General features: G+C 41.0%; 2 protein-coding genes across 2 annotated transcripts in view; both read right to left on the bottom strand.

The window, feature by feature from the left end:
• The window catches only part of ITGA8 (integrin subunit alpha 8), a 98,315-nt gene extending 88,916 nt beyond the window's left edge, over nucleotides 1-9,399 (bottom strand). The window contains exons 1-2 of the mRNA XM_010224792.2: nucleotides 9,221-9,399; nucleotides 9,015-9,139 (exon numbers count right to left, since the gene is read on the bottom strand). Of these exons, the coding sequence (XP_010223094.2) occupies nucleotides 9,015-9,139; nucleotides 9,221-9,399 (304 nt within the window). The remainder of the gene's footprint in view (nucleotides 1-9,014; nucleotides 9,140-9,220) is intronic.
• Nucleotides 9,400-11,486: 2,087 nt separating this feature from the next.
• The window catches only part of MINDY3 (MINDY lysine 48 deubiquitinase 3), a 51,214-nt gene continuing 42,595 nt past the window's right edge, over nucleotides 11,487-20,105 (bottom strand). Inside the window, exons 12-15 of the mRNA XM_088533567.1 lie at nucleotides 19,595-19,667; nucleotides 16,158-16,245; nucleotides 13,208-13,279; nucleotides 11,487-12,567 (exon numbers count right to left, since the gene is read on the bottom strand). Of these exons, the coding sequence (XP_088389693.1) occupies nucleotides 12,418-12,567; nucleotides 13,208-13,279; nucleotides 16,158-16,245; nucleotides 19,595-19,667 (383 nt within the window). The 3' untranslated portion in view covers nucleotides 11,487-12,417. The remainder of the gene's footprint in view (nucleotides 12,568-13,207; nucleotides 13,280-16,157; nucleotides 16,246-19,594; nucleotides 19,668-20,105) is intronic.

Here is a 20,105-nt window from a genome sequence, read left to right as displayed (position 1 = left end):
AGTATACTTGTTGGCTGACTAAGTACACTCCACATGAGTGGAGAGGTTACGTTTTAAAACTTGGACAACTGTTTGCATGTAGTGGTCCTCTGGAATCAAATACAGGATAATGCCTATAATAGAAGTTTTTGCAGGTTTTACAAAAAGACATAACTGAATTTACCAGTGGGGCTGCAAGAACTCCCCTCTCTCCCCTTAGTGGTATCTTAGTGGCATGCAATTTTCATTATAAAATAGTAAAATACCACAAACACTCAAACAGGTATAATCAAAAGATCTTTTCTTCCCCTATAAAAGTCTTTTCACAAAAACTCTCTAGTCACCTTTTTTTATTTTTTTCAGAATCTTCCTGGAGTTATGGAGTCACCTGTCCAATTTCTGAGGTTGTGTCTTATAACAGAGCTCAATCTTTTCTATATAACAGTCTTTTCTACATAACTCTAAAAGAGCAACTGCTTTCCCTATCACTTTACCAAATGAAATTATATATACAGTGACCTTGCAAGGATACCCATACATGAAGTTGTACAACTGCACATGGACTGTCATTATCGTGCACTGACTGCACTCAATTAGACAACAAGCCTCTGACTAAAGACACTCAATGTCCTCTCCTGAGCCAATCACCCAGACTCCATTTACAACTAAGGATATAATGTTCTTGTTCTAAAGCAAACATCAGAGAAGGTCAGAAGTATCACTGCACTGAAATACATTTTTGGTTTTTACTAATTGTGGAGAGCCAAAGATGACCAGCTTAAACTAGACTCAGAAAAATAAAAGTTTGTTACTCAGATAAATCCCACTGCAGACTCAAAAAAAAAAAAAGTTTCTATTTCTGTCTTTGTTGAATCTGCCAAAAACGTTAATCCAGTGATTCAAAAAAATCCATGTATGTATCTTCACAAAATCCTTAAGACAGAGAAGTGTCTTTCCTATGTTATTTATGGACATCCGAGGGCCATAGGCCATGTGTACACTCTGCCTTATCCATAGGCAAGGCTATACCTCTGTGAGCAGCTTGAACTTGATTGACGTCAGGCTTTATGAAAATACCATCTCCTCTTCTGGAGGAGAAAGCCTGGCCCCTTTCAACAAGGAAACCAGACTACATCTTGCATCATGGTATGTGACTCCAGTGCAAGGATAGTGAGGGCTCGCGGCAGCAGCTGGGCTGGGCACATGACGCCTGAGCCTGTCCGCAGCTCCGTGCAGGCAGTGCCTCAGTACCAGCTGGGTTGCTTCAGAGCCAGCCCAGGAGCTGTTCCAGATGGTCAACAGTCTGAATGACTCGTGATTCTGGCCTGAAATCCAGCCCTGGAGTCCTTCGATATACTGGCTCAGATTGGGTTGCAGGCTAAGGCCAAACTAACCAAGAGTATTTAAGGAGAGATACTAAGTCTACTATTTAGGTTCAAAGACATCCTTAGACCACATTCTGGTGCCTAAAGTTTCCTACAAAGTAAACTAGTCCACAATCCATCTTCAAATAAGCTCTGGAGATGATCAAACATGATTCTCAAAATCAGTATTCCTTCACCCATCTTGCCAGTGAGTCCAATTGCCTAACCCTGACCTACCTAAAGACACATGTTATTTTGCATAGGTAGGTGTGGATACACACTAGCTCAGAGTAGTGCTAGTGCTTCAGGAAGAGATGTATGCTACGAGCAGTCAAGTCTGCTGCTTTATTATCACTCACTAACACAGTCCAAGCTGTAGCAGACCACACTCCACCTGAGGTCTATCCCTACAGGCCTTTCATGTCATGATGATCATCCTCTTCCTTCACCGGAAGATTTGTTTGAATGAGGAAGGTGGTCTCTTAAACTGCCAAAGCAGCAGCTTGACAAATAGAAAAATTTGAATCCAGATAGAAAATGCAAATCTGTACAAGAACAATGCAGGGATTCATTTTTAGGAATTAAAGTCTGAGCCTGGAGTGAGTACAAGTGAAAATCCATCATTTAGACACATTAGACCAAACTTGGCCCTTGCCAAGGCCTCGTCTCACTCACTGAGTGAGCACATTAAGTATTATTAAACAGGCATCAAACAAACATTGCCATTACAAGCATTTCTTTGAGTGTATTATTCAGGATCTGCATACTAATAGATGAACATACAAAAGCTAATGGTGGTTCATTCATTCTTGAAAACTAAAATTAAAAAATGCAACAGCACCACAGTTGCTCAGACAAACAAAAGCAAATCATGATTTTTTTCTCAAAATTAACACAGGAAAACAGCGTTCCTAATCAAAGTGACAAATCCAGCACTATAATAATCTCTAACTCTTTCAAGCCAGATCTCATTTTTCAAAAACTTTTAGAAGTATTATCTTTATATGGTGTGTGTGTGTATGTGTGTGTGTTTACATATTGGAACAGATAAATATGGATGACCATGAATTCGGTGTCTGTAACAGGTTCACTTATAACCAGCCCAGTACCCTGCAGCTACCTGGACTAAATTTGAGATAACAAAGACCTTTGAATACCCATTCTGACATATGCATATGTATGTGTGTATCCGTGGATATATAAAATATATATATATATATATATATAAAATATAAAGAGAGACTAAAAGATGCAATATATATTATATATATTTATAAACAATTAGGTACAAGCAGCGTAGAGGGCATAGTCACTTTAATTTCCACATATTTATATAATATGTGAATAAAAATATATAAACACAACAAACATTTACATTTATATTAATATAGACATACAGGTCAAGGAAAGCAATTATCTCCCTCTACTTGTGACATGAGAGGTGACACCTAGAACACCATATACAGTTTTGGGACACCGTGTAAGAGTTGGAGATGTTGAGCTTAGAGAAGAGAAAGTAAATGAGGTTCTAATTGCACCACATGTGTACCAAATAGGTAAAGAGAAAACAGAGACAGACTCTTCTTCAGGATACTCAACAAGGGAAATTCTGAGATTCTTCACAGTAAAGGTGCTTAAGCATTGGGACAGGTTACCACAGAGTTTGGGCATCTCCATCCTTGGATACTTGACTACAGAAGCCCCTGAGCAACTTAACTTTAAAGTCAGTCCTGCCGGACGTTTAGGGTCCCGGCTCACAGAAGGGAAAGTCAGAGCAGGAGGGGTTTGTACTGGCTTACATGGTCCCATATTCCAGAACTGAAAAAAGGCACCATGGCAGGGTGCCTTTTTTTGGTATCAGCATCATAAAAGTTTCAAACGGTCTCACACATTTCTAACGAAAGACAAGTCAGTAACAGTTGTAGGACCATCGGCATTAGGCCTTCCATACAGACACAAAGTACAGCCTAGGGAATCCAGCCAAGCAACTGCCTCAGTGTTAACACTGGGGAGAAAGCCAGTGGCTTCTAGTGTTTTGAAACAGTAAGAACATCCAAATCCCTTGGATGATGATAAGACTTGCTTCTATTTTTAAGCTGATAGGAATCTGCAAACACTGATTTATCTTTTTTAATTGTGCCTAGATTCTATTCATAGAAGTTCTTTTAATTTAATAGATCATAACCTAGGGATCCTTATTTGGACTTTCATTCCATGAGTCAAGAAAAAGGAATTATCAAACCAAATAGGATTTTTTGCCTTAGTACAATCTGAACCAAAATTAATTAACATCTCAGAACTTGAACTAGTATAGCTAAGGGTATTTTCCCTTATTTAAATAAGATTGAGACTTATAAAAGAAATCCACAAAGGTCTGTTATAAATCAGGATGCTACATATGAACCATGGGGTTCCCAGTAGGGCCATACTGGCATAGTTGACTGAAATGTGTCAGCATTTAAATGTACAAGGAACTTCTCCCTCAGCACTTTCTCTTGAGATGAAAATTCTGTTGCATTGCAGAATTCCCCCAGAATCTTACCATCTTTGCAGCTAATGATTTTCTTTTTCGCTGTAACTAAATCTCTCGAGTCCCACAATACATCCTTTCCTTAAACAGTACCTGGGTTCTGTTACAATCAGCTCAACTGCTGGCCAGACCAGCTCATGTTTTTTATCAGTTGCACGCTTGGCCAGAGCTAATTTATATTCCATTCCCCTGTTCCTTTTCAGAGGCTGTTCAAATTTTCTCCATTTAGTTACAAAACATAACCTATCTGACCAAAACCTGCTGAAGTTCACTGATAGCAAAGACAACACCCCAGTGAATCCCGGAAACTCCAGAAAGGAGCATCTAAGAATTCTATCCACTTGAGGCAGAGAATTTAATTTAAAAGGCAAGAATGTGTTGCAGTGTGCACGCCTGACAATTTAAGGTGAAAAAAAAGAGTTTCTGAAATATGAACTCTTAGTTTTTTAACAGATCTCAAAGGCAATGGTTTGTTCCTGTGGGCATTTCAGTTTGCTTCTGGCTGCAAGATGCTTTGAGTGCTCAAGAACTTATCCTGCGTCAAGCAGGGTAAAAAGTTGCTCTCCTGCTACCTCTTCTGGCAGCGGAAAGGTAGAGCACCCAGGTCAAACACAAGAACTACGTGGTTTTACCTTTCTTCATTTCGTAATGAAGAAACTGAACCGAAGAAGTTGGCTTTGTGCAGGATCAAAGCTCTCAGATAAAAAGTTAATCCTTGGTCCCTGCCCTCCAATTACGTTTCAAAGAGTATCACAGTCTTGCACCGCCCAACAGGGTAACTGGGCAGGAAAAGAAGGGAAAACAGTGAGAAGAAACTTTTCCCTTCAGTTCTTATCTCTTGAGGGAAGGGGATACTGTAAACCCTTGCATTACCCTTTATGTCAGTCTCTGCACAATTAAGTGGGAGAAAGCACCTTCCAGGGGCAGGACGCTCAGCTTCCTCCCAGAATCTTTGCTCCATCCATCTCCTAGAGCTTTAGAGAACTGCAAAGTTGGGACTATAAAGAGTTTCCATGATGTATCAAGGAAAAGGAAAACATGGAGAGTTCCTGCTAAAGCCCATTCTTAGCTGAAGGCCATGTCATTGGCCAGCCCATGTTGGAATACCCTGTTACAGGACTTGCTTGTGGATGGAGTGGCTTAACCCAAATAAGCAGGTCAAAACTTCATCCTCATTTCCTCTTCTGCCTCCTGTCCCTTGTCAGAAACAGTCTTCTTCATGAAGAAGACTCATTATTGATGCAATTAGTCACTGAGGTGACTACCTCAGTGCTTTGGAAATCACTGGACTGATTGCTCTGAAGAACAAAGACAGACGATATGTGAGCTGATTGACATGTGGGGAGAATTTCCTCTAGAAAAATTTCAGTTAAGCAGTACTGATTTTAACACTGTGCTTCAGAGATTCCTGCATTCGTTCCAACTCTACTTAAAAGATCTTCTCAGCAGGAAGTTTAGCCTGCACAAAAAGCCCCAAGAACACAGGTCATGCAGGTGCTCACAGCACTCACACCAGTTTGGGCATCCTAACCAGTGCTGCACCATGCCACGGAGGAAGCACCACGATGTCAGGGGTAGTCTCCTTTTTGACTATCAGTGCTTGTTGTAAGGAACCCAGGCTGTCTATGACAGTCAGGACATGGCTGTAAGAAAGTTGGCTTTACAACTTTCACTGTAGACTGGGTGAAGACTAAGTATTCTTGCTGTTTTTACATTAGCAACCAACACGGTGTCTACTCCCCCATATGATTTTGTTTTCCAAGAAAGAAGGAACAAGGGAGTTTCACAACAAACATTGATTTGCCTTTTGTTATTTAAGGTTTATACGAGTCAAAGGGCAGGGTTTAGTCCTCAAAGCCACAGAGGGAGGCAAGAAGGGAAGCCACACTTTGTCAGTTGCTCTGAGGTCTCAGTCTGCTGGTGCATTCATCCACAGTTTTCTTACTCAGGATCTGCTAGGTTAAGCACTTCTGTATTTTGCCTACAGAAGTCTATGGCATGAGATATACAGGAACTTTTTAAAACTAAAACTTCAGCTATTTTAAAAATAGAAAGGAATTTTTCAACAAAACAGCCCATATCCAAGACTATTCTATCTCACTGCTAACTGCCAAACATTAACTTAGGTAAGCCTGAGTTTTTCTGTAATGTGTCTATCATTCACCTGTCTCCCTCAGATCACATCCTAAGAAAGCCCCTCCTCTATCTGAGGCAAGATTTACTTTGCAAATTCACCACATTTGTTTTTATCTTTTCTTCTCTGACTCATAGGTGTGTTCTTGCTCATCTTTGCCTCTTAACAAGCCTTCAATGCTTGTCGAGAGAGTTTTTTTTCTTTTTCATTTAATTTTATAGCCCCATAATAAGGCATATCTATCCATATCACCACTGGATGATCCCACACACCCACTGGGATATACATCCCAATATTGATAAAGCACAGAGTGACTGTACTAACAGAGTAACTGTAAACTTCTAAAGTGCAACGCCACAGCTGTCATAGCACGACCTTAGAAAACCGACGACCAAAGCCATTGCAGCATCCTCATCAGATGGCTCACATGTATTTCATTTACTCAGACTGAAGACAATATTAATCTTAATACAAGGAGCACCAAAGCACTTATAGATGAAGGAAGCCTTCCTGAAATCAGGTCTATTCTCCTCAGGACAACAGTGAAATACGCTGTGCAGTCACATATAAGCTTCACTTGGCCAATTAAGCTCGCACTTACACACTTCTTTCCAAAAGCAAAACAGGCGCATTATGACATTAGGCAACGTCTTGCAATCACACATTTGCAAGCGTACATGGTGCTACCTGTGTAGACCCACAGCTCGTGAGGTCATTCCAGCTGCAGGGAAATCAACGGGGTTATTATGGCTCTGGGTAAAAGTGTGCTCATCCTCTGAATTTTCTTTGCTTCTGAACTCCGTTGGCCGTTGTTGGCACTAAAGGCACAAAGAGCATCTGAGTGCACTGTGTGTTGCCTCCTCCATGGGAGAGCCTAACTTGCATTGAATGCATGACCTGCAGGCATGTCACATATCTAGCTTGAGATATAGTATATGTGTTAAATAATAAGCATCATTTTCCCTGGCTTTTAACTCTGACCAATTATTCATCTGTTTTGTTTCTTTTGCTGTACTTTCTGAATTTATCTGAAAGAGCTGATAATACTCTAGACAAAAGTACTTAAAAAGCAAGATTTGTACAACAGTGCCTTGAAATGAAATCTTCCAGCCATCAGGCAGTCTACATAACCCTTCTGCTCTGTTTTAGAAACCCTTTCCAAGACTTTTGCAAATCTCCTATGAGGCATGAAGATTTATCCTTTAAAATTAAAGCTGTAAATGTTGAAAACCCAGTCTTATGATAATTACTGGATGTTTTTGTTTGGGGAGAAAGGATAATCTAGTGATTAAGATACTAGACGAGTCTAAAAAGACCTGGAGTCAGACCCTAGTGTCATCACTAGCTTCCTGTAGGATCTTGGATGAGACAGAGTGAGCTTTTTTTCTGTTTCTCAGAATAAATAGAAAAATGTGAATATAAATATAAAACAGGAGCAACAACATTTTTCAGGGATATTGTAGCGAGCAAAGGAAAGAACCACAATCTGAAAATACTCCTAATACTGACTGAGGATTAGCTATGTCCCACTGTGGTAGTCAAAGGCTCCAAAAAGGATTGTGAGTAACACACTATTTAAAATAGCATCATTTATTCTAGTTATCATGCCTAGGTACTGCGCTCTTTGGGCAAATAGTGGTGATGAACAGAAAACTTGGTCCTGCAAGTAAAATATTTTGGGGCTAAAGGAGCCTTAAATGTATTAAATCCACACTTAAATGTATTAAATGCCTATTTGGTGCAAGCTGTGCAAACCTTCCTGGGCTTCCTGCACACCTGGGCAGCTGGCCAGTGCTGAACCGTGAGGATCGGCACCTTTGCTGCTTCCGTACCTGGATCAGCCAGGGAACGAGATCCCTGCTGCGCGGCGCAGTGCCACCCGCACGCGCTGCGCGTTTGTGCCCGAGTGCTGGGCTCCCTCCTGCGCCGTGTCGCAGGGTCCGGTTGAGCCACGCTCTCCATCCCATCCGAGAGCGACGTGGCACAGGGCCAAGCCTCGCTGGTGCCACGAACAGTACCTGCAACTGCTCTACCCAAAGGGTGAGGAGCCATCCCGAGCCCTCCAGGGACCCTTCCTGGAGCTTGCCACAGGAGCACAGGGGTTGGCCTAAGCTTCATCACTGGTACACACTCATTTCTCCCACCTCCCCTTTGAAAGACAATGGAATTTTCATTGGGCCTGAGAGCTTTCTATTCAAACTTGAAGTCCCTTTGTAAAAATAATATACCCCACGTCTGCAAAACATGAATAATCTACTTATAAGATGAAAATACAGGAATGTCAGCTCTGTTTTGAAGATATACATACCATACACATAGCAATAAAAACACTGTGTGACTAGTGGGCACACCTGTACATCCACACCTACGTACAACCATACCCTGCATTCCCTGCCCAAGCGGGCAGACGCACAGGCGATACAGAACCACTGTAAGTGCTCAGAACAGGCTGCCCTGTTTTGGAGCAGGGAGAGCCACCGGAGCGGAGCTGCTAGATGCTAACACAGTGACAGTGATGGGGGTGCATGTGCCTCGAGCTGGGAGGAGACAGAGCTTGCTCTGCGGACGTGCTATATTTAAGTAAGCTCTTTTAATTCAATTTGTGTGCTTAAAAAAGACAGAATTGCATTATGTTCACATTTAAACAAGACACAAATGCTAAGATTAAATATAACCTAAGGAATCATGATTTTGCTTAATGATTAAGTGTCAAAATCTGCCTAAATTAAACCAATCCATTTTAATGTTCCTGGGAACACTAGGCTTAAATTATTTTTAAGACCTATAAAGAGAAAACAACAGAAAAAAAAAACATAAACAGGCTGAGCTGTTTAAAATGTGTGTTCTAATGAAATAAGAAACATCTGCCTTGGGATTTTGGAAGTGCATATAATCTATCTGCACTGTGTCCAAAGCCAGTTCCCGTCTAGAAGTCCATACTCCGAAGGGAAGGTTCGACCTCCCCCGCGGCCCCGCGCAGCCCGGCGCAGCTCCCTGCGCCACTTACTGGTGCCGTCGAAGGGGATCTGGCGGCAGCGCGGCGCGGGCCAGGCGCAGGAATAGACCGCTCCTCCCTGCACGATGTCGGGCTGCGAGGTGTTGGCGCGGGGCGCTCCCACGAGCACGCTCACCCTGCAAGGCAGGCGACAGTGACCGCGGGGCTCTCCGCGCATCCCTGGCGCAGCCCCGCGCAGCCCCCGCCGCACCACTCACGTGCTGGGCTCCGGCACGTAGAAATCCACGGCGTAGCCGAAGTAGCTGCCCGGCGGGCCGCTGTACACCGTGAGCTTCTCCTCGTCCAGGTTGAAGGCGACGAGCGCCCGCGGCCAGAGCAGCGCGGGCAGCAGGAGCAGCGCGCACGGCCGCCGCTGCCGCCCGCCGCCGCGCAGCATCCTCGGCCGGGTCGCTGGCAAGGGCGGAGGAGGCAGCGAGAGCAGCGCGGAGCGGAGGGTTGTGGAGGGCAGCGGAAGACAGCGGAGAGGAGCGGAGGGCAGCGTACGGGAGCGGAGGGGAGCGGGGGGCTGTGGACGGGAGCGGAGGGCTGCGGAGGGGAGCGGAGAGGAGCGGAGGGGAGCGGAGGGGAGCGGAGAGGAGCGGAGGGGAGCGGAGGGGAGCGGAGGGCAGCGGAGGGCAGCGGACGGGAGCGGAGGAGCAGCGGAGAGGAGCGGAGGGGAGCGCAGAGCAGCGGAGCGGAGCGGAGCGGAGCGGAGCGGCGGCCCCGGCGCCCGGCGCTGTCTCTGGCGGCCGCCGCTCGGCGCGCGGGGCAGGGGCCGGCGCGGGAGCCCCCTGGCGGCCGCGGGGCGCGGAGCGGAACCTCCTTCTACCCGATACAAGTGGTTTTTTTTTTTTTTCTTTTTTTTTTCTTTTTTCTTCCTTTTTACGTTTTCTTTCAGGAAGCGCATAGAAAAGAAACATTTGTGAAAATTTGACGTTCATCAAACGGTCACAGGGCTGCCAGCATATTATTCAGAAGCAGCAGAAATAGCGAAAGATACTTTTTATTTTTTACAGCTCTTTAACCACAGGAGAGATGTAGATGGCACTGCACAGCTGGGAGCACATTAGGAAACACATTCCTCTCTGAGCCGCTGCCAGTGCTTGCCTGACTATATAAACTTCAGTCGTGCAGGGCAGGGAGCTTCGCTGCCTGCTGCTGCCACAGGCCCCTCTGCGTGGCCGGTGTCCTGCTGCCTTCCCCTGGGGCCGAGCAGAACCGGGGTTTCCCTTTTCTGCCCGTCCCTCGAGGCTGCAGCACCTGCAGGGCCTCGACCTCGATGCCTGTGAGGCCGCTTCAACCAGGTATTTGGCAAACCAGAGTCTGTCCGTATCCAGGTGCACCAGGAGAATGAAGTATCATTAGCCGTTGCAGCACAAACACCCAGCATCTGCAGATTTGAGACTGACGGTGAAAACCCTCAAAAGGTCCAGCGCACCCTTTCTTGGGTTCTTTTTGAGGATCCTGTCCATCAGGGTAGCAGCTGCTATCAAATTTCATACCTAAATCAAAATCCTTTGTGGACTTGCACTATTTGATGAGGGCAGAAACGTTCTTTGGGAGGATGCTTTTGATCTCTCATATTCGTTGTTGTTACTTATTTTTTTAGAACGGGATGCTAGTGTGGCCAACATTGACCTCATGTGCTGGCTCTCCTCTGTTTGGGAATTTAAAGCCTGACAATATTTGCATTTGAGCAGTTCAGTCAGGACCAAATTCACTAAGGTGTACTGTAAACGTTGCTGGACGTTAGACTGCTGATTTTACTTACACAAGACGTTCTTTCTTCTTCCCTCAGTTGATGGAATGCGTGTTCCAAGATGAAATGCTGACAAACTGTACTCATTCTGTTTTGAGTCTTACCTTTGTGAACACCAATGCAGTTAAAGCTCTTATCAGAAGTAATTCATAGATGAAAAGTATTAAAGTTAATTTGAGAAGGAGCAGACTAAGCCGTCTAAGCAACCTTAGTTTACAGCCTCTAGGAAAATGCTTCTCATGCAAATACTATTTTTCCTGTTTTGTAAATATTAACTAGTTTAATCACCTAAAGTCAATCAAAATCTGACAAACCAATCTCGCATCTTCATGTAAACACAGACCGGCTGCTGAGTGCCCGAGATCCCAGGGGCTGGAAGGGCTGGGACCAGCCCTGGAGCAGGGAGGGTGACTGGGAAGGCGGCTCTGCAGAGACGGCCCCGGGGGACACAAGTGGGACACCAGGTGGCAATGGGCCGCGTTGGGAAGGGCACTGCGAGCAGGTCGAGGGGTGATAATAATAAACCTAACAATAAACCTAAATGAGAATTCTCAGCTGTGCTGGCATTACTGTAAGCCCTGAATTCACAGTTAAGATACAAGATTCTTCCCCCCCAAGATGTGTTCATTTCAAAAACTGTCGTTTCTAAACTCAAGGTCCCTTTAAATCACATAAAATAAGCAGTGAAAAAGTCGGATGAAAAGCAAACTTGGAACACTACCTCATGAGTCAAGGAAAAGATTTTATTTTAGGGCTAACAAGTTGATAATAAATAAAGGAATATAATAATGTAATAACAGATGTTCTCATGCACTTAACACATACAATAAAGCTGGCTTACACTGCTGTTTGGACATACTGAGAAGAGGTATTTGGCAATATTATAAATTTGAACAGTTTAAAGATTATAGAACAAGAAATTCTTTCTGCTGTTGATTTTTTTACATTTATTTTATACAAATTCAAATAAATATTAATACATCTATTTTTATTCAGATTTTGTATTCACTTTTAGCATGCCTGATAACTAAGCCACAGCGATATACAACTGCCAAGAAAGAATATTTATGAATTATACTTAGTAATAGTCCTAGAAATGTATCTTATTTATACCACATTGTGCAAGCTCTTTAGGTAAAACTGGATTTCAGGAAAAACTGCAGAAAGTCTAAACTCATTTAAACATTTTCAGTGCAAAGGCCAGTCTAGTCCACAAATTATGGTACTGTAATGTAAGCCAATATAATTTAAATAATAAACATGCCTGTATGATTCAGAGGAAGCTGAATATGCTTTATGTTTTAAAGATTTGACATCTAATATGCATATTCTGCATAACAGACATTTTTCAAATCTTCATGAGATGGCAAAATAATTTTAAGATTTTATAACACTTTTTTTTCTTTAACATAACTCACATTAACAGCACTACAGTGGCCAAAAGAGACAAACTATTATAATAGAAATCAATCTGATTAAAAAATTAAATATTCCAATTAACACTGAAAAAGTGTTTGTAATCATTATTTACAATTCATCAATGATACCAGTGTATAACTTCACACAGTCAAAGCAGAGCACTTTCCAAGCAAACACCGACTCTTCCATCCCCATTCAAGCATCTGATAGTAGTATGTTGTTTACATATGAAACGCATCAGTTTAGGGAAGGAGATCGATCTGTGGTCCAGAGTAATTCTATATATGGCCATTTGGTTTGCAAGCACCGTTTGACAGGAGTGTCATCAGTCTGTAGCATTGGTTCTTCAAAACCCATAACAACTGCTGTGCCTTCTACGTACATGACCTGTCGAAATAAGCCCAATTATGTCAGCCTAAACGTCTAAAATCTCTGAGATGACGATTTTCACGTGGTTATGAAGCATTTGTTAGAAAACATTTTTATAACAAGAAGCCAGTTCATAAAGTTTTACATACTTTATCAATTTTGCTTTAATAAAACGAAATACGTTAATGATGTCTGAACTGTTTCCACCAAGAGCAGACCAAATGTACAGCACAGAAATTGTACTGTTTCCAGTAGTCCTAGTCATAAAGGAACATTTTAAATGGTAGAGACAGAATTCTCTGAAAATAAGCCTTTGTTTAAACTTTGTATTATGTAAAAATAAAAAATAAGGGATTTTGCTTATGCTTTGTTGTACAGAACTGCAGCATATGGCTCTATTAGAGCTTAAGAGATGTGGTGCAGGCAACCGATCATGTATATGAGCAAAAATAGGATCAGGAGGACAAGGCAGCTTCCAATCTAAATGTACCATTTTGGAAGAAAAATATTTGAAGAATGATTTTGTAAAAAGACAGTTTCACGTAAAAGTGCTTTACCTGCAGTTATGGCCTGTTTTACATGTCAATAAAGGGAGTCAGGTTTGCATGCTCAATGCTAATGGTTATTTGAGGCTAGATTTCCATTTCTCAGATCTTACCTTTTCATTATAGTTAGACTGCTTCAGTCCATTGTAATGGTAAACAGTGAATGACTCCGAAACCCTAGAGTCCTGGTAAGAAAGAAGACAGTTAATTTCATGTAATATATACAACGTCTTGATAGTATCTTTCATGTTTTTACAACTATACAGAAACATTTAAGCAGGAAAACACAAGTAGATTACTAAAAAAAGCATAACTCCTTTCCCCAGATTTTTAGGAACAAGTTGTGTTTTTTACTGCTTGTCTGGATACTTTAAATTGTAACTTAAGCATTGCGCATGTGAAATCTGTCCTAGTTATTCAAGCTGCACACCTTAAGTAGTAGCTTCACTTATGTGTATGTATGACCAATTGCTTGGATGCTATTAAGTTCTACTATACTAATGGCCAAATCCTTTCCCCACAACTCTCCATTTCAGCGCTAGAGCAATTTGCATCTTAGTCTGCTTAGCTAAACTAACTGTAGTAGTTCTTAGCTGCTGCTTAACAGCAGAAACACTGCAGTTGTCAAACAAACATTACAGGTGCTTGAATGCTTTAGTGCCAAAAAGGCCCCAAAAGCTTTGCATTTTGCTGAATTCGAATACACAGGTGTTTTACCATCTCTATTATAACTACTGGACCAGGCTTCAAACAAAAGCTTATCCTTGTATTAAAAAACGTGAGGTAAAGGCTGGAGAGAGATCTGCTCAGGTTACAGCACACTCAGAGAATACAAAAAGCCCTCATTCATTTTTCTCTTCTGCTTGGAGCAATTCAAAAACCTTATCTTGCTGTGGGTCTCAGGGAGCAAGCTGGGCTATTCACTGCAGAGAGGGTACAGAAGAAAAGGGGAAGGGTTACCTCACTTATTGAAGTTGCTTCACAAGGATAGATAAAACTCTCTTGGGAAGGAAAATGAGCACACATTCTACCCCTGACAAAGGCACGCTCACCCTGAATGTTGAGAACTGCTGGTTCCCAGTTCCTGTCTCACAGATGTTGACTTTGGGAAAGTATTTTTTTAAAAAGTGCAAAAAACCTGCTTCTTTCCTTCAAGCTGGTGATTAATACTTTCTAGGAGAGTAAGAATTTGGATTTGAATATCCTCAGCAAAGGAGGAACTGAATCTGCATCTCCTAAGCACGAGGTAGGTGTTCTAACACTGTACAAAGGGGAACATCAAGAATTCCAACCATCATTGGCAGCCCCTCTTTACTCAGTATTTTAAAGAAGACATTAATATTCATTTCTGAAGACTCTCACTTCTGGAGAGGATTTCAAACGAAGTTTTATTATGGGGAAGGGCTCCTGCTATCTGATCCAGAGAGCACAGGCACACATGACCCATATCCTTGTCCTCAGCACTAGCCCACAGATTGATTCTGGCAGCTCCCGGGTGTGCTGGTGGTGCAGAGTACTCCCATGCTTTGCATCAGAGTTAGCAAAGGTCCAATAGCACAAGCAAGACACACTGGTGGGTGAACACGAGCAATAGTGAATTTGTGCTTGATGGAGAGGCCTTCACGTGGGGCCTCTGACCTTACAAGAGGTAAAGAGCTTTTCCACCATGTCTCTCCAAGTGACTAAGGGATCTCCCCTGACTGCACTAAGCTGCCTTCCCTGTTTCCCCTTGTTCAGCTGATGCTCCCTTCAGGAGCAGGAAACAGAGGCAGCAGAGCTATGGCAGCCCCCCATACATCGGGGGTTTCCCCCTCCAGCTCTCTGTGGCCCTCGGTATAGGGTGGCTTAGGTACTGCTAATTCTGGAGAACGTCCTTTGCCCTTCTAAGCTCCAGCCTAAGCACCTTGGCCCTAAAATTAAACACAGAAGTCTTATGGACTTGTAAGTGTAAAATAATTGCAAGAAATAGAATTATGTCCTATTGTAAAGATGTTGGATATATAAATGAATGCCTTTTTGTCTAGAAGCTGCACTACGTCTGAATGATGTATTCAGCCCTTATCATCTTTGGCTACAGTATGCTGTACATCTCTAACACAGGATCAGGTCAAAGGTATCTTAAAAACTCTAGTTTCACATTTCCTCCATTGCAAAAAATAGGTCATGTAGTTGAAACTACTTGAGAAGCCAGAAAAGTCTCCAAAGCAGCACCCCTCCCAGGCCTTCCCTTGCCACCACCAGCCAGTTTGTCTGTCCTCAGGGTGACCCTCTGCCTTCTGCCAATTCAGGGATTTGTTTGGCCATGTAGGGAGCCTCCCATGGCCCTGCAAAGGGGGCTCTCCTCTGGAGCAGCTCGCTGGGGTTTATCAGGTGTCTCTACAAAGGTGTTCCTGGCTATGCGAGGGCAGGGACACGTGACAAAGGATAGAGGAGGAACAGGACAGCACTGCTAGGTTCACACATGCTCTTTTCAGTGGTGTGGAGCTGTCTTAATGAGTATTTGGAACAGAGTTGTAAAAAAAATTTCATGACCTGAGCAGATGGTGACCTTAGAATACATTGATATTCCAAATGTAGTTTTGTGACAGTTTTTTTGGTAAACTATCAAAAAAGTTAATAGAGATCTACATAAAAAATTGTTTTAGATATGCTTTCAACACTTTCCTACTCGTTAGCAGTTTGCATTAGTCTTCTGTAATATCGACAAAAACAATATGGCAATTTCATTCTCAAAACATAAATTCAGATGAACTTCCCTTTCTGGATAGGGAGAAAGTTCATTTCCTCATGCAAAACAATTACAGATTTCCTGAACTTAATTTTAGAACTTGTCACTATAATGCAGTTCCTTTCAGTGTAATGCTCACAAAACCACAGACACCTTACGCAAAATGAAAGCCTATAATTTGTTGCATAGTGCAAAAAGTTATTTGCTGGTCATATGAGTCAAACAAATGCAATACTTATTAAAAATGTCCCTGTGATACTGATGCACATGTTATACGAATCTCAGTGGCAAGCAGAATACATAAAGCTCAGCAGTAATAAAGCTATACTTATTACCTGCTCAGGGAAAAATTCTTGTAGAAAGGGACCCAGTAGTATGATGCCCAGTCCTTCTGGGTCTAATTTGGTCTTCATGAGGTTTACACTATGACAAAAACATTGCATAAAAGAGCATGAGCAGGGCATTTTTATTCTTGCATGACTAAGTTAAGCTGTGCTACCACAGTACAAGCTGCCAAGTATATCAGGACTACTCTATTTTTAAGCATAAGTGACAAATGCAGCAGAATGGCATTTGAGTTGCCAAAACACAGTTATTTTAAAATAAAAGTAATCTGATATTTCAAATTAAATAAGAGATAATTCTGAAAGAGCACCATATTTGGTAAAGTAATTTTAAACCCATATAATCTAAAAGCAGGTTTACAGCCCAAAAGGCATTTTGCTGTCTTGTAAACATTCTTGGGCTTAGATACATAAAAGAGTCAGCTTTTAAATACAGCTCTGTAACTGCCAAGCAACCTGTTTGTACAAGGAGATTCAAAATGCCTCCAAGAAGTACTTTTCATATTTCATTTTTATTCATATTCATATTTCAGAAGTACATTTCATATTTAACTTGTGCTCTTGATATCAAAGAAGCCAAAAACAATTAGCAATGATAAAATTAACAACTAATAATGCCAAGATAAATGTACAAAGGACAAAGCTTTACCGACATGAACCTGGTATTATTTCAGATTACTACAAATGAATGTCAATAAAGCCTCTACACTTCTATTTAAGCAGCACACATCTCCAGACTTTAGAGCGTAAAGATTTATTCATATTTATCCTGTCTTTTTGCCTAATGCTACAAGCTGTACTGCACAAAAATGTCCACACTGGGCCAAACCAACAGACCATCTTATCCAGTACCCTGTTTCTGGACACCAAGGATGCTCATGATAGAGTCTAACAGGGCAAACCTATCCTGGTATCTTTAGTTTAGCCTCCCCACTTACAACAGTGTGCTGCCCAAAGACTTCTTCAGTGAGAGGCAGTATCTAAAACACACAGATACATGTTTTTTCTCTCCATTTGTGAATTAAAATTTAACTATAGAGTGTGTGAATTCTAGGGTGACTGTCAGCAGATGATGACAATTTGTTATCATTCATTTTACTAACCCAGAATTTTTTCTTGATACTTTAGAGACTTAGTTCTTCTGACAACCTACAAAAAGGCTTAGGTATAGAAATCTCCCTATAAGTTTCCATACTGAATATGGATGAGGAACAAAATTCCCTAGTGAAGTATTCCCCAGTGAATATGAAAAAGAATTCAAGTCACTTTTCTTAATGACTTAGAATGTTTTTTTAATACTGGGGCTCACCTATAAGACCTAGAGACTTCTTAAAAGTCTCTTGGTTTTGAGGAGCTTAGAAGAAATATTGTTTGGTTTTATTTCATATCTTAACAGGTATTCTTCAAAAGATTTTCAACTCTGTTTTGTTTTGTATTTACATTTAACTTTTCATAAATTTATGTTCTTTCCTGTTTTCTTCATTAAGACAAAACATTTTCTTTTCAAAGGACAGTCTTAGCCTCTTAGAGGCTTCTCTGTCCTTATAACCAGTTGAACTTTTCTTCCCTGGGGCTGTGGAAAGGAAATGTCTCTCTCAGCTTTTTTTTTTAATTAGTGCCATATATAAGCATCTTATCCTTTTGGCTATCATTAAGTTTCTTCTTTTTTAAGTAGCTACCTTTCTTGATATTAATATAGTTGTAATAAATTATTTGCATTTTTTTTCCTTTCGCCTCAATGTCCTAAGGAATTTCAGAAAATTTTTAGAAACAGACAAAATAAATTGAAGGAGAGAGCTGGGTCCTCAGAACTACTTACTAAAAGACTAAATTTTTTTCCTAAGGTTAACATACCACTTTGTCTGAACTGGCTCAGTACTGCAAATGCTAATCTCCTGGTGAATCCAGGTCTGCTCTGCAAAGTTTTTCCTCTGTATTTCCTAAACTCCGTGCAGATCTGACTTTTAAGATTTTGAAATTTTAAGCTTCAGATTTCACGAGCATGTAGAATTCATGAGCATAGATTCACGAGCACAAGAATTTTCATTTAGTTCTCAAAACCAAAAAGATAAATAGCATGCTATAAAGCAATGCCTTTTGGTTTTAAATGAAACAACAGAAAAGCCTGTATTTGAAAGCCTGAAGTTTGAAATGTGCTATTTATAGTTCTGTTCTACAGTAAATATACGGGGTATCTAGGGCCAAAGCTGAATAGGCTGAATAGGTGTCAGGCAACATTCTGGTTTAATAAGAAATATTTCAAGGATGAATATCCCACGGTTTGATCTCCAGTGAGGTCCTTTAAAATAACAGCTCTTCCAACGGACTCTTCCTACATCAATTTATATTTCATGTACTATGCACAATGAAATAGGTCAAGAGTATGCCACAAGTGCCCTGAAGCCCAAACATGGAAAAAAGATGAATGCAGAAAAATGTCCCCAGATTTATTGAGCAAGCAGAACACAAAGGCCAAAAGGAAACTTTTCAGACTTGTTAAACTAAGATTTATTTTTTCTTTTCTTGCTAAACTTTTGCAATTTTCACCATTTATTAACATAGTACTAATGCTGGCAATTTTGTCTGGTATTCTTTTTGGTTTTAGTTTCCACAGTGCCCTTTGACTCCCATTTTCACCCTTATTCACAAACAGCTCAGTAAACCCAGTTGTACTTTATAAGATCTGAAAGGAAAGAAAATTGCCTCAATCAAATTTCAGATGCTTGTGGTAAGTAAACCTGAAGTCTCCTCAGCCATTTTACAGAAGCAGTGATTTGAACTACAATAAAGGAGATCCTGAGCTTATGACAGAGCAGAATCACCTTTTGGAGAGATAAAAGTAATTTTAAACACAGAGCTGTCCTTTCTGGGCTTAGCATTTAGTGGCAAAGTGTGATCAGTAGGTAAGCCTTGGCACTGAACATGCCAGAGAACAGGAGACCTGCCTGTCGTACAACAAAAATAAACTACTGAGTACTCAGTATTCCTAACTCTAATCCTAGGAATCAGGGAAGTCACCCTGGAAACAAATGACAACCATTAAGACTATGAGGTACCAACTGTTGGTTGTAACAAAACTATAACTGGAGCAGTACATGGAACCAGTGCTCATCTGCCTCCATACAGGCTGGTTCTTCAGGTCTTTTGGTGTATAATTACATCCTAGTCAGCTAGGCAAATGTATTCACATATGATAAAGTAAATAGTCTTTTTTTTTGGCTTCCAGTTATCTCATTGGAGACAGTCTAATTCCAATTCCTCCTCCATTTCAATTACATCTGAATTAAGCACTTAAAAATAACATTCTGTGCCTAGCACATAAGCAAGAAAATGTTTCAGAAAAAAATAAATGATAACTAGTATGTAGTTAGTTAGAAAGTATTTAGTACTCAAAATTTATTGCAGTACTTCAAATTTATTATACTTACTATTCAGGATCTGAAACAAGATCCAGAGCCTTCATTACATCTTCTAGGAGAGTGTCAGGTATAAAACCATTATCTGAAGAAATAACAAAGCTTCTAATCATGAAAAGAAATGAAGTGCTTTCCAAAATAACAAACTTTACTTAAAAATAAAAGCATTATGCATCTTTATCTCAAAAGGACAAAATTCTAGAATCAACATATGTTCTTCATGCATTTTCTCTCAATTTCTTTCTTAAAAATTGAGCAATGCAATACAGACACTGTGGGTTTGTTTATAATTCATGCGCTTTGAAGTTTAAGCCTTGGTCAGACTTCAACCTGTCTATAGCTATGGACACTTGATACCACTAAGATAATGACTGTAAACCTTTTTTTTTTTTTAAAAAAAAAAAACCTTTCCTTTTGGTTAGTTAAAATAATACTTGAATGCAAGACATCTTGTATTTTACAAAACATAAAACAATTTGAAGCAGGTGCCACCTACATTTGACAGAAGAGAATTCAGCAATGA

The sequence above is a fragment of the Tinamus guttatus genome, unplaced genomic scaffold (assembly GCF_059628265.1).
Source record: "Tinamus guttatus ecotype Peru unplaced genomic scaffold, ASM5962826v1 Tinamus_guttatus_pri_ptg000509l, whole genome shotgun sequence".
NCBI classification, from domain to species: Eukaryota; Metazoa; Chordata; class Aves; order Tinamiformes; family Tinamidae; genus Tinamus; species Tinamus guttatus.
Note: the sequence above shows the minus strand (reverse complement) of the source record. Positions and strands in the feature narration are given on the sequence as shown.